This window comes from Paralichthys olivaceus, chromosome 15 (genome assembly GCF_024713975.1).
Source record: "Paralichthys olivaceus isolate ysfri-2021 chromosome 15, ASM2471397v2, whole genome shotgun sequence".
NCBI lineage: Eukaryota > Metazoa > Chordata > Actinopteri > Pleuronectiformes > Paralichthyidae > Paralichthys > Paralichthys olivaceus.
This window is the reverse complement of record NC_091107.1, coordinates 17,620,929-17,635,312: the sequence shown is the minus strand read 5'-3', so window position 1 is coordinate 17,635,312 and position 14,384 is coordinate 17,620,929. Positions and strand designations below refer to the sequence as shown.

General features: G+C 42.1%; 1 protein-coding gene across 2 annotated transcripts in view; it reads right to left on the bottom strand.

The window, feature by feature from the left end:
• Positions 1 to 14,384, bottom strand: part of abr (ABR activator of RhoGEF and GTPase) — a 115,389-nt gene that overhangs the window by 93,626 nt on the left and 7,379 nt on the right. Inside the window, exon 1 of one of the 2 annotated variants that reach the window (XM_020086197.2) lies at positions 4,901 to 5,186. The exons of the other annotated variant lie outside the window; for it this stretch is intronic. Within the exon in view, the coding sequence (XP_019941756.2) occupies positions 4,901 to 4,961 (61 nt within the window). The 5' untranslated portion in view covers positions 4,962 to 5,186. Of the gene's footprint in view, positions 1 to 4,900; positions 5,187 to 14,384 lie in introns of those variants that run through there. 2 annotated transcript variants of the gene reach the window in all.

The following is a 14,384-nucleotide window of genomic DNA, read 5'->3' as shown; positions in this document are numbered from 1 at the left end:
GATGACGGCATTACATAACGACACATGCTTTAGGCTGACTCAGATTCCTTCTCCCTCTCGGTCTGCGAGTGTGGACAGATTCAAGTGTCTGTTTCTATAGCTACAGCACAGAGGAGGCAGGAACCAGCTCCATCTATTGATCACCATAATGGAGGAGTTCGTACAGTACGACAATGATTCAAGAGTTAAAATGCAGCACAGATTTAATCACACAATAACACTATTTTATACATAAAATGCCATTATGTGGTATTAGCATTAGTGCTGATGGCAATAAATTGATTAACAATGGTGTAATCATTAATCAGTCATTAATAGTCTTCTACCCATTTAGATCCAGGCTTCTAGTACCAGTAAGAGTATCTCTGGTTTTGCAAAACAAATGACTGTATGCAAGCAAGGAGCCTTACACTGCTGACTCCAACCACTTACTTTATTTCAATAATATTGCTCCTAGTGATATCTTAAAGTGAAGGGGGAAAAATGACACCTTTACAATGGGCCACGCGTGTTTGGATACACTACCAGATCACATTGTACTAGACTGGTTTCTGCTGGCACTGAGAGGTGGAGCCATTGGTTATTCACAGAGGGAGCCAGAAAGGGAGGTTATTGGTCCAAGCAGACTTTCAAAGGTGTGATAAATGAGACTTCCCTCATTGTATTAAACTCCCTGATGACACTCTGCTGGGAAGCACTCCAAAATCACTTTGCTTTGCCCCTGTTTGCTGAAGCAGGCCATTTGACAGCCAACTAACTACTAACATTAAACACTCTAAAACAGGACTGGGGTCAAAGTCGGCCAGGAGCAGCTACATCCAAGTGTGCAGCATCCATTTCAGTCTATGTGCTGCAGAGGGAAACCAGACCAAAGGTTTGATAGCCTGGGAAACCCACTGTTCTGTGATGAACTGTAGAAACATGACCCAAAAACTGATGGCATCTGTTATATTTCCACAGCTATGCAGTGAGGCTTTAAAAGGAGGTCACAGGAATGCCACAGGTTCACAAACACATTAACCAATGTGTCCATCAAACCAAGGTTGAACCAAACCTCACTCCCTCACTAATTGCGTCCATCCATTTGCTATACTGCTTCCCCTTTGAGAGTCGCAGGGGGCTGGAGCCAATCCATCCTGTCATTGGGCACCATAGACAGGTTGACAGTCCATCACAGGAACTTCAGACACTACAGGCGGATTGGGGTCTCTAATTAATCTAATGCTGCATGTCTTACACCAGAGGAAGCTGGGCATCCCAAAGAGCATCGCCCTCTGTGAGGCCACTGCACCACTGCCCCACCACTAGTTGCATCCTGCTCTGAATGCAAGTTCCAAATAATCCTACTACTGTGTTTTGGCATCTGAAGTTCCACCAGTGACACTCTCCATAAAGCCAATAACCAGGTCCCTCAAACTTTTTTCCACTACTCTGTCTTGATGGTGATTTAGAAGATATAGATGTGTTTGTTTGGAAGCACATGTTTGCCTGACAGGAACACCTTAGTCTTTAACTGGTTATATTGTGGAATTAGTTCTTTTGGGGAACTGGTTTCAAAAGACCCTGTTAAGAGCCTATGAGTGATGTCATCAACACAGCAATCATGTTTTTCCACAGTTTACAGATTAAAGTGTGTTATGGCTGTTGGATGGCAACAGGATGGACAGCAGATTACTTCTCACCAAAAACACTATTCCATAATACAATCTGCAAACACCAGCAGCAGAAGGCAGGGATTATAAAGCACATGTTAACCCTCATGAACTTAAAAATGATCCACAATGACTCACAAGCTCCCTGGCTAAACGCAAGTACTCCGAATTTTCTGTACCACACTGACAGGATGTACAGAAACGGGGATGGACTATTTTTTATGTTCCCTCTGAGATGCACATGAATTTGAGTCATCGTCGCAGTGACTGGGATTAGGGAAATTTGATCTGACACACGTGCATGCACAAGTGTTTGTATGTGCACGTGACACCTCTGCTCTGCCATGCCAAAACTCCCATATTCTGGCTCTTATATAATCTAGCTTTCCTTTGATTTTGCTTAAGCATCACGTGGTTCTGAAGCAAGCCATAGAGGAGTCTGGCTAATTCTCTAAAGGTTACAGCACGGGCTGCCAGAGACAGAAGTGACTGTCAATCTGCCACTCGGGCTGCAGAGGTGGCAACGGCAGTGCAGTGCAGAAATGATGAGAGACTTAACCCTGAACAAACAGGGGTCTACTTGTACTGAAATTCATTTGGATTTCAAAGTCCACTGCAATCAGATAATGTGTTTCTTTATGTGTATGTGTGACAAAAACACTTGAGACAACAATGTTGCGCTACAAGCTTAAGATTAGAGGACAGGGTCAAGTAAAGATGAGAGGGGAAAAAAGAGGGTGTGCATCTCAGTATCTATACTTAAGCAGGTATATGCACTTTAATGCCAAATGACTTTCAAAACTTAAATCCTTACAATAAACGGAGTGCTTCGAGAAGATGCGGTGAAAAAGAAATGCGAGAGACAAAACAGTGAAGCTAAGCAGAAAGGCTCTTGGGGGAACAGAGTGGCTGAGGCTTTGAGCGTCCACTCCCACTTTACTCAGCAAGTTAAGGATGTGTGGTCACTGCTTTACATTGAGCAAGTAACACAGGTTCAGAGGCTGATGAGAGAGAATGCTATTAAAGCATCCACCACATAACCAGGGAAGCTTTAGTAGTGATGCATTATGGTTGAGGGAGAGTGGAACTGGGCTGTCACACACTATCAACAGCCAGGTATGAGTCATCTTCCACAATTAGTTGTGTAGTGTCCTGATATTTTACACCCTGGGGTGAGGTGAACTGATGAATGGGCCGTCTCAGGTTCAGTATGATGGAACAAAGGAAGCGCACTTTACGGTATTCTTCAAAAAGGTCACAGAAGTGGTGGTGTATTTTTGTTCCCCAGAGTAGAGGAACCAGCCGAGTTCGGCAGAGATACAGAATTTACTTTATACAATATCAGCACACAAAGTGTAAGAGAAGCACAAAGGATGGTGGGAAGGCAAACAGATAATAAAATGACAGGTTTATAAAAGGACTGTGCCCTTTTCCCTCAGACGAGCTCATAGAGAAGACTGGACTGAGCCTGTTGAAATGTTAATAGTCTCTCTCACCTATTGTACACATCCAGCCTCTCACTGAATATCAAACGTGTTCAAGCAAATTAGGTACCACATTATGATGTATTCTGTCTTTTCACAGCAATACCAGAACCAAAATAGAACTATCAAAATAGTACACTGACTGAGTTTTAAGTCCCTGGCGATCAAAATTAATTATTGTATCGTTACACTGACAAGATCCACTTTTGAAAAATGGACTAATGCATGCACTGTCAATTCATAGTCCAGTGCAATGATGCATTCACAGATCCTAGTAAATCACAGTATTTGATGTAATGGCCAACATTACAGAACCTTGCTCTGCCTTCACACAAAGAAACGAAACTCCATTCTTAACAAGGAATGCTCAAATGGCTGTCAGACTAATTTGGGTTCAGGGTCTTTCCCGAGGACTCTTGCATGCATACTGGAGGAGCCAGGGATCGAACTGCCGACCTTCTAGATAACAGACGACCTGCTCTGTCCATGATAACAATATAACTGTTATACAGAAACTGAAACGGAGGGAATTTTAAAGGGATCCTTTAATGTAAATGTAGATTCTTTATCACACATCTTGCAATAATTGACTCTCACACTTCATTCACCAAAATAATTAATGATACACAACAATGTTCGATGTAACAACTTTGTACACTTGCATGGATTATTTGTATTCAGCCTAATGAAGAGGCAGATGACTGAGCATGAATAACTTGTGTAGCTGCGTTTAGTGCCTTGAAGGGGTCTCACCCATCAAAGAACAGCTGCCCTCCAAACACTTCTGACTACATGTTTGAACTGTGTTTCTTTACGCTCTTTTATCATTAAAATCCCAAACACATGAACACCCAGTCTCCCTCTTCCTCTCCTATTCACTCCCTCTCTGCGGATTAAAGCATGGCAAACAATGGTGACACAGCAGAGCAAATCCCAAGAGGCTGTGTCATGTGCACTAAACTCCAAACACACACATACACAGCATCTCAACACCACAAACAGGGAATCCCAGCTGGGCATGATGGGATGTGTGTAATCACTGCAAACACTTGCTGATGTGAAACATAGCATTAAATCTGTTGTTCATTGTGTATGTGCAAATTAACCTCATTTAAATAGTGTTTTACAGTTGAGAAAAATCAAGGGTTGGCTAATTTACAGGGTAAAAGCATTAGGAACTGTTTATCAGTCGTTGTGTCTCATCGTAAATCTGAAAGAACTGTAAACACCTGATCCCAGAGCACGGTCACAGTAACTGAGCGTACTGTAGACATGTCAGGCTGACTCTACATCGCAGCGTGAGGTCCACATTACAGAGCAGATTAAAAATTCAGCATCAGACAGCTTGTGTCCTCGATAGGATGGAACATATAGTTCTACCTCCAGTTTTAAGTATGACTCACTCTCTCCAACGCTGTATTTCTCCAGGCTTTCCCCAGGCTCAGTGCTTAGTAGCCAGCGAAAAAGCCAAACAACAGCAGAAACGAGTGGTTTGCACTATCTGAGGCAAACAAGGAATAGGAGGAGTGAGTGGGAGGGAGCGGGGGGGGGGACTCTTGTTATGGACAGCTACAGTGATGCACTCTGATTGTTAAGTCCTGAGAAAATGAGCTTTCTGTGTGCTCGCTGCCCTGGTTGTAACACAAACAGGCAACCCATGCGATGGAGAAGAGGAGGGGGTTGCTGGGTAAAAATGACAAGAGGTAAAGATAAATGGGACGCGATGCGAGCAGAGGACTAAATAGATGTATGGAGGATACTTACTGCTGTAGAGGGTGTCGATCCAGGATAGCCGGGGCAGGCCATGAGCACTAAGGGGCTCCATCCTCTGATTTCTCTCCCTGTATCACTCACTCGCCTTCTTTCTTATTTCTTCAGCCCTTTTTTCCCTGTTGCAGCTTGTCACGTCGCTTCTTTAATTTCCCCTTATTCTTCAAAAACAGCATTCATCTCTCTCAGGAAGAGGAAAAAAGAAGCATTTGGAAAAAAAATTCAAAAGACACCCCCCGGGGTCCAACAGGCAGACGAGCAAGCAAGAGAGCCAGCGAAGAAGTATGTGTGTGAGTGGTGTGTGTGTATGACAGAGAGAGAGAGAGGCAGAGAGAGAAAGAAAACAACAGGCTGGAGACGACCACCGCCGACCGTTGCTAGGGGAAGGGAGAAGCACGCCTTCTCTCTCTTTGGCTTGCTCGCTCACGAACCACCTCTCTCTCTCTTGCGCGCTTCTGCGCAAACAGCTCATCAGCCTCTCTCGCTCTCGCTCTCTCTCTCTGAAGCAATGCATAATGACTGTGGACCAATGGGGGCTTGTGTCAAATGTGAATTAACTGGCAGATTCTCTGTTTCGCTTTATAGTTTGCACAATCAACTGCTGTCCCCTGTCTTTGTTTGTTAGTCAGGAGGATAATGTAAAAACTACTCAACTGATTTCCATGAAATTTTTGGGAGGAGTGGTACATGACCTGAGCATCCTTCTAGTTGAGATAAATACAGGTTTCGAACTATTTTAAAACTAATCAAATAATGATTCAACTACAAATTAAAAGCCGAAGCATGAACTCTGAGCATAATTTTCATAATTCCTCTACTTGAGTGCATCTATGTCAAGTCCTTTCGGCACATTGGTCCAGCTAGAAAGGGCAATGTACTTAAAAGTGGTTCTGAAGCTCTGAACTAAAACTAACTAACTAACTAACGTCTGTAGAGGATCATGGCAATAGGTCATATGCATTTTGATCTCAAAAACATCCTTTGTAACAGCACGAGATTCTTGCTTTATAAAACAGATTTAGTCAACTTCTTCTGATGAGTTTTAGAGGATTTCTGGTGCATGATGAAAAATTCCCTTCATGATCGTTGCCACCGACAATGAGCTGCTTTGTGCAAGACAGTCTGTCTTTGAGTAAGAAAAAGAGAGAGAGACTGGTTCAGATGTGTTTTAAGCTACTTCAGTCCTCTGTTCCCGTGGCAACTTGCTCTGCCCCACAGACACGTAAAAGAGCCAAATGAACATGAGCATGGACTGAGTTGATACAACGCAGAATAAAGTGATTAGAAAGAGGCACATCTTGTAAAGACCCAGCATGTACTATATACATATGTATTATTTTCCTTCTCTATAAAGCGTATATTCCTAGTCTGATATCTGAATAAAACCATGATATGACCCCATTTTCAGTCCCCAACATACCCAGCAACACAACAATTTGTTTACAGTACAACTTCATCATGTCAGCAGGCCAACAAATCAACATCTTATCATGCAGTTAAGAATTTTCCCATTTGGTTTATTGATTTTCAAATTATCACTCTGTCAGGTACATTAGCTCATTGAGTGAGTTATCTCTCATGTTGCATCCTGTTCCCAGGAACAGAGCAGACAGCATCACCATACAGACCTCGCTGTGTTTACGAATGCATGTGCTACGGAGGGCAACCAGAGACGAGCATCATGCCAACAGTAACAAAGCCCGATATGAAACCCTCCCATCAAACCACTGTCAGGTCCACTCCTCCCCCCTTCATCCTCCTCTAACCAGCATGGGGGAGGAAAGACGGGAGGGTTGAGAGGCAGAAAAAACTTCAATTAGGACACAAAGGCTGACAGGAGGAGGCCCACCACCGCTGCCCCCCCTCCACAGGCAGAGCACCGGGCCCAGAGCGTCGCTCTTTGTCTGGCTACAGAGCTCTAATGTGCCAGCTGGAGGAAACACACATATTCAACGACAGGGCAACCAGACAGCTCATCTAGCCAGAGGTCATCTGTGTGTGTGTTTGTGTGTGTGACTGAAGGCATTTAATGTAAGCCTCTGTGTTTGATAATGCTTGTCAGGGTTATTAAAGAATAAAATCTCATTTGTTAAACAAAAACATTCAGAGTCGATCTTTCCAGATCGAACACACGAACACACACACGAACACACACACACACACACGCACACACACGCACGCACGCACGCGCACACGCACACACGCACATGGTTCATTTATAAGGAAATCCACATAGGTAGAGGAGGAGAGATTTGGTGAGGGGCAAATCATAAAAAATGTATTTATCTACTGTACATCCTTTGTTTTAAAATCTGGGACAATAGGTCTCTCTCTGTCTCACTCAGACTCACAAACACACACCAACTGTACAATTATTTGTGTACATGTACCTTTTTTGTTTTGACTGAAGAAGCGCCCACCTCCTGCAACAGGCCTCATTATTCAAGGGGCAGAGCCAAACAAAGAAAACACACAATACATATGCAGACACACTAGCGTGCATGATAAATCTTCCTGGAGCCCCACAAACCTACATTTATCAAATATTGATACACACTACAGCTGTGTAGTAAAAACGGCCCATTACTAACTGTCTCTACAACATTTCGAAATACTCACAAATACACACACACATACACACTCAGCCAAGCTGGTGAAGGTACTGTTAGAGCAGATGAGGTATCAGTCTGGTTGCAGATGTTTAAGGAAGTTGTCGGGCTCTTTGTAGCACAACAACAAAGCTCAACACATCAGTAATGGTTCATTCTCCATAAAGGTCAACATTCAGCAATAGTCCACAGTATGTGTGTGTTTGTTGGAATAAAGGCTGAGCAGGTGGAATGAGGGGATGATAAGATCAGGACTTCAGGCTGTCATTATTTTAAATGTCCCCATATCGAAATTGGTTTTTCCCCAGGAAAGATGGAGCATTGTGCCAGTTCACCTACAGATCAGGTGGGATCTACTCAGTCTGCTCTTGTGGACACGTGCAAAGAATCCTATGTCTAATTATTGAGAGTGCAAAACAAACATGAAACAAAACCAGTGCATGGTTTGTCAGTGCAGTAAGAAATATAGACTACAACACAAAAAAGGCTGGAAAAATCAATGCTAGCCTTTGATCAAGCATGTCATGCCACTGTGAGCAAATGCTATGCGAAAAAGGACAGCACCGGGTCATTGTACTGCATGATGCTCTAAGGCATGTTCAGGCTCCACAAAGTCAAATTTGTGTTAGAGGTCTTCTGCACCACCTACTCTCACAGGAAATTGGATTATTCACACCACTGTTCCTATTGAAAAACGGTTTATTGAGCCATCCTTTGAGGGCGTAAAGAAGTTTAAAACAACTGCCTCAACTTCAGGGAGTCAAAACTAAGAATGAGTGAAGAGATAAAGGTTGTGGAATCTTTAATTGCAACAAATAGAAGGCGGTAGAGTTTACTTTACACTGAACAAAATGATCTGCAACAACAACAACAGCATCAGCAAAGAGACATTTTTAAAAGGTAAGGATTTCCAGGCAAGAGTGTGAGTGTGAGTGTGTGTGTGTGTGTGTGTGTGTGTGTAATTAGGCAGCATACCATCCCACCAGTCAATCAAACTTCCATCGCTCTCCCACCCCTCCACCCTCCTCTCTGTTCTACCCAGATACCCCTGCCCCACCTCATTCCAACAACCTCCCCTACATTTTGACTCCAACCACAGGCCTGGTGGATGATTGGGGGGTGGTCTGTTGATAGAATAAATTTTCAGCTCACCACCCCACTGCTTCTCTCAGGGGCACTTTGTGTGTGTGTGTGTGTGTGTGTGTGTGTGTGTGTGTGTGTGTGTGTGTGTGTGTGTGTGTGTGTGTGTGTGTGTGTGTGTGTGTGTGTGTGCGTGCGTGCGTGCATTCGTGCATGCATGTACATTTCCAGTGTGCTGTGCCAACCTCCCCCATCATCCTCCCATTGCGCCCTCTGGCTTGCCAGAGGAACACCAACTGCTAGATGAGAACCTGGTGCAATGGAATCGTTAAAAGCCGTATCTGCCCCTTCTAACAACCTGCCCATGGATGAGCACCCACCCCCAACACTTCAAAATATCCAATGTGCTGCACATACAGGAAGTAGACAGCTTTGTTTCCATGTGAGTGGCTGATGAAGCACTGGGGCGAAAACAGAATCCACAAATATACAAATTATTTAAGCTAACTGAAATCATTCCTGACAAGAGAGAGGACCGAACTGGTCATCACCATTAAGAATTATACATCCTCTGTTGTTATTGGTACCAGTGTATATGTTAGCTATAGAATGAGAAACAAAGTGCAATACAGAAAGGCTACATTTGGAGTTTAGGTTCATTAAGATACAGTGTCCCTATTTGTACATATGAAGCCCATTTATATAATATCCATAAGGTTCAGATTTTTCCTCGAAATCTCTGAATATTTTTCCTTCAACATATCCCCAATACTCTGTTGTACTATATAGAAAATATCTTATGTCAAGAAAAAATTATATTTATGAATCTAATACATTTAAATTTAATATACAAATAGCGATATATAGGCTCATATATGAGTCCATATATTTACTTATATAACCAATATTGATGTCCATAATGGTCTCAACCTGATTTATAACACTTATATCAGTGGAGAAACAAACATAAAATAATGTGGCAACAAATTATTTTGATTTGTTTAACTTCCTTTCTACTAATGTATCACGGATGTGGTATATTTGAACTGCCACTTCCACCTGTGTGGGGAACTCTCAGACATGTGAACACACTCCTTGGAGATGGATGACAATCTCTCGCTGCACGTTTTTTCCCCCAACACGTTGTTTTGTGTCTGCGGGTTGGGGGGAGATGGCAGCAGGGACGAGCAATGACTATGCATTATTAAAAAGCTCTGAGTGCACTGGTGATGAATGTCTGCCTGTTAAATGCCTGAAAACATCTGGGGGGCGGGGGGGTATTTATTTATTTAATTATTTGTTCATCTATTTTTATTTTTATCGACTGCTTTAATGAAAAAAATTTAAAAGTCAAATGGGGTGAAAAGGCCCCTTGGGTTATGTTTTTCTTTATCTTAACACAAGTAACTGGCATTTTCACTGTGTGCACATACATAAGCTTTGTCTGTGAAAATGTGGGTGAGAGTCATTCATCCAACAATTAGTTCTACTGTGATTCTCTCATTCCCTCGTCCTTAAGTCATCAGTGTGCACTTCATCAAGCTTTTTATCCAGTTCATGAACGTCTGTGTCTGTGCCTCACAGCATGTGCTCTGGCAGACAACACCCCCTCTCACCTCATTTACCCCAAGATCTTCCACCAAAACTCCACCATCCATTTATGTGAACCGGCTCTGTGCAACTTTGTAGCCGACCATTGTGACATTTCAATGTGTGTGTGTGTGTGTGTGTGTGTGTGTGTGTGTGTGTGTGTGTGTGTGAGACACAGAAAGAGCCATAGACACAGAGAGTATTCATCCCACGCCAGCTGAATTCACTTTGATCTATTGAGGTCAATTTGAAAATCATCCAAATCATGCCAGGATTAGACAGACACCAGATAATGATACCTGCCCCTCCTCACCCACATGCACACACGCTCACGCTCTGAAACACACCCACCCACACACAAACTATAAAACATTTAATGCACAACTTATTCTTTTTGCTTATCATTCGTAATCATTTTTTGCGTAGAAAAGCTTAATTTCACTCTATTTCACAAATAAACACATGGCAGCTTGTCTGCCATAAAGAAAGATACCTATTAACCACAAAGACTATTCCTTTTCTGTAAACATGTGACTGACTGATTTCATGATCTGCCCTCAAAGCTGCCATCAGCTTTAATTATACAGTGACTTATACACACAAAAACCATTAACAAAGTGAACAGGCAGCACAGTGAAGGTCCTGAAGGTCTGAATAAAGAACTACTGCTCTCTTGTGGTTCATTTCTGTCAGCACAAGTGCAGGCGCTCATGAAGAGATGCTCTTCATATATAATCCCAACAGACCTTTTTGTTGAGATGCAACAAAATCATAAATTATCATGAACCGCAAAAGATTATTTGATAAGAGCCCCTTAAATGTACATCTCTGACAAGAAGTAGACTGAGAGAGAGAGAGAGAGAGAAATGTTTCTCATTTGTGTTTTCTTGGTGTCTTGGAATATTTGGTTTATTTTCTGTACTCAGCTCTGCTTTAAATGAGGTCTTAATCAATTCCTGAGATAAAATAAAGGTTGAATGAATCAATGAATAAGTTATTTAACTTTAATCACAGAGTGAGAAGTACTCATGCTCATTAAACTGAACTTCATTTGTACAGTTGGTGGCGTGCTCCTTTAACACTATACACAAATGTAATTAAACAGATGATGGGAAAACAAGTCCACCCTAAGATACAACAGTATATTATTTCTCAGGCTTAAATAATTTAAAAGCTCAAGACAGAGTTCAAATACACCACTGTCATTCTACATTATATTTTTATACATGTCCCCATGAGGGTGCTGTAAAAACAATCCCTCTGGATCCCCTCCAGTTGTAGTGAGCTCCTACTACCATTACCTCACATGAAGAACCAGTCACCTGAAGAAAAGAGACCTGCAGCATTCTCTGGAGGTCTAAGGACTAATACTCAGGTTTTCAACTAATCTTTCCATGCATAATCATTTTCCATCGTGCAACTTCAATATCATGTGCAATACTGTTACACTGTTAATATTTTGTACATATTTTTTATATATTATTTTGTAATATTTAGTACATATTTCTATTTTGGCATTATGGTTTTTGGCATTAATGTCACAAAGTGTCTTGAGAACCTCCCATGCTTTGGTTTCCTGGCCCCAACAGAGGATATACACTAACGTCACTCTTTCACATATCACCATATCAGTCACAACTGAGAGGCAACAGAAACCAACGGGTGACTAATATGAATGGCTGCCACATCAAATATGAGGCATCCAATAAAGCGAGGGCAGGGAGAGTTGCACAATTATTGTGGCTTAAAAACCAAGGCTGTGTGAGTGAGCCAACGGCATTGTGTTGGATTGCTCTCAGTTCCTCTGCCAATAACTCTCAGCTAGGAAACCAACATAAAGAGAAACAGCTAGCCAGTGTCTGGTCTTATGAGGAAATCCTTCAACACTGAAAAACGGCTTTAACTCAACGGAAAACAACTTTCTACTTGAGTGATCTTAGTTGAAATGTAATGTTGTTTATACTTATAAAAACTATTCTTGCAGTGTAGCTATTCCCCACATCAGGAGCTCCTGTGACCTGAAACCCAAACGCTTGTTTCCTTTCTCTCCGACACTGACAGATAACCACTTAGCAAGCGTTCCCATCCAGACTGTTTTAGGACAAAGTTATTTACTACAATATCATTATTATAGCAGCATAACTAGAGAGCGCAACGTGTTTTCTATATTGCAATCAAGTAAAAAATTTAAATCACCCATCTGCTTTTGAATCTTTTTTTACTTCCACTTTGCAATAAGAGGAAGTGAAAGTGATGAGCAAAGCAGAGGATATCCTCAGGATTCTAACCACACCATGAGAATACCTTTGTGTTATAAGGTGTGTTTCTCTGCTTCAATGAAGGCCCATTTTTCATCAATTCCCCAGCGTGAGGCCGACAACAGAAATAGCTCCCTGAGAGCGACATGTGTTGCAGTACTGAGAAGAAATACCTCTGTGTTGAGAAGCTGATGATATAACAACTAAACATAAAAAAATCAGACCCATGCCTTTCTATTTGTTACAATGAGCTTTCTAAGTCAACTTCAGCCTCCTTCATGAAATATTAGGAAACAGCTAAATATTATATTATACACTAACAGCATTCAACACATGATCAAAAAGCTATTACTGTTAGAAAACTTGACAAATACTTAATATGTATGAAACTATTGATGTGGAAATTGTTTCTACTTACTTCTATTGTACATCAAAAGCTCTTCCTCCATTACTGTTTTCAATGTCATTTTATGCTTAATGTATTTCATTTTTTATGTTTTTGTCTTCGCCTCATCTTTCAACCAATCACATGCCCCCTGCCTCAACTGTCAGCCTGTTAGCTAAGCCATGTGGGGTTGTGGGCTTGATTTATTCCTCAGCAACAAAGTGAAGAGACAATGTTAAATTCTAGATGCAAACATTAGCTGGTTCATTATATAATTATTATTTTGTTAACTGTAGGGTTGCACATTTTCAATGTGTATCCTGCTCTTGCTAGATTTTCCAGATTACCAACCCTTACTTTACTAGAAGATATTTTACACAATTATTAATTTTATTTACTGCATTAGATGTCCATTGGTCCATTAGGGTTGCATACTACACACAGGGATGTGTAATATGAATTGATATGAGGCCATTGACACAAAATAGTGTAGCAGAGAAAAATGCAGGACTCTGAACATATGCACTGTGCCTGCACGTGCAGCACATGTGCACACACGTACCCACACCATCTCCTTACCACACAACTCGCTGTTGTTTCCATGGCAGCCAAAGTCACACAGGCAGAAAGACATTTTATCTAAATGTCAATAAATAGGAAAGATTTTGAACAAATATTAGCCACAGGATTTCCCATCATTTCTGTTGAATACAAACAGCAACTGAAGGTTCATTCAACGTCACGTTCACGTTTCACTAAGCTTGGCTGTTTGAATCAGTTAACTGACAGGAAAACCACTACAGTCGTTGCTCAACTTGACTTAAACTATGTGGCTGGGTGAGTGAGGGGATGTTCCAGCTCAGCGTTGTCTCAGAGGAGGTAAGAACAGTAGCAGGGGGTTTTGTCAGTTGATGGAGCATACAACTTTGTGTCTATGACCGTTACCTTGCATCACCCAGTGCTCTTTCCCTGCTCCACCTATGTGAAAAAACTCCCAGCATAACTCCGTCCCTAATCACGAACACATGGGAGGTCCACGCCCTTGTTGATTGTAGGGATGAATAAACACTCCTGTACAAAGGGCAGTGGGTCCCATGGGCTGAAGGTCTACATCCATACGAAAATGGGGGTTTTCAAACTAAAATGAGCTCCGTCCACACAAGTGTTTAGGCTCTGTAACAGATTTAATCCCCATCCATTCCAACAAGCCTGAAAACGCATATCACCTGACCACCAACGTGCACTGGCCATGCGCATGCTGGTAGTCTGACGAATCAGAGAAGGCTACATCGCGACAGAGAAGGCCCAATCTGCAAGCAGTTAAGATTAAGGAAGGAGGAAGAGTCCTCTTTATTGTCCCACAATCATGCACACACAGCACTACATGCAACATGGGGAAATTTGACCTCTACATTTAACCCATCGGTGTGAACATAGCACACACGGAACACAATACACACAGTGACCACACGGAGCAGTGGGCAGCCATGAAGGCGCAATTAGGGAGTTTGGTGCCTTGCTCAAGGGCACCTCGGCAGTGCCCAGGAGATGAACTG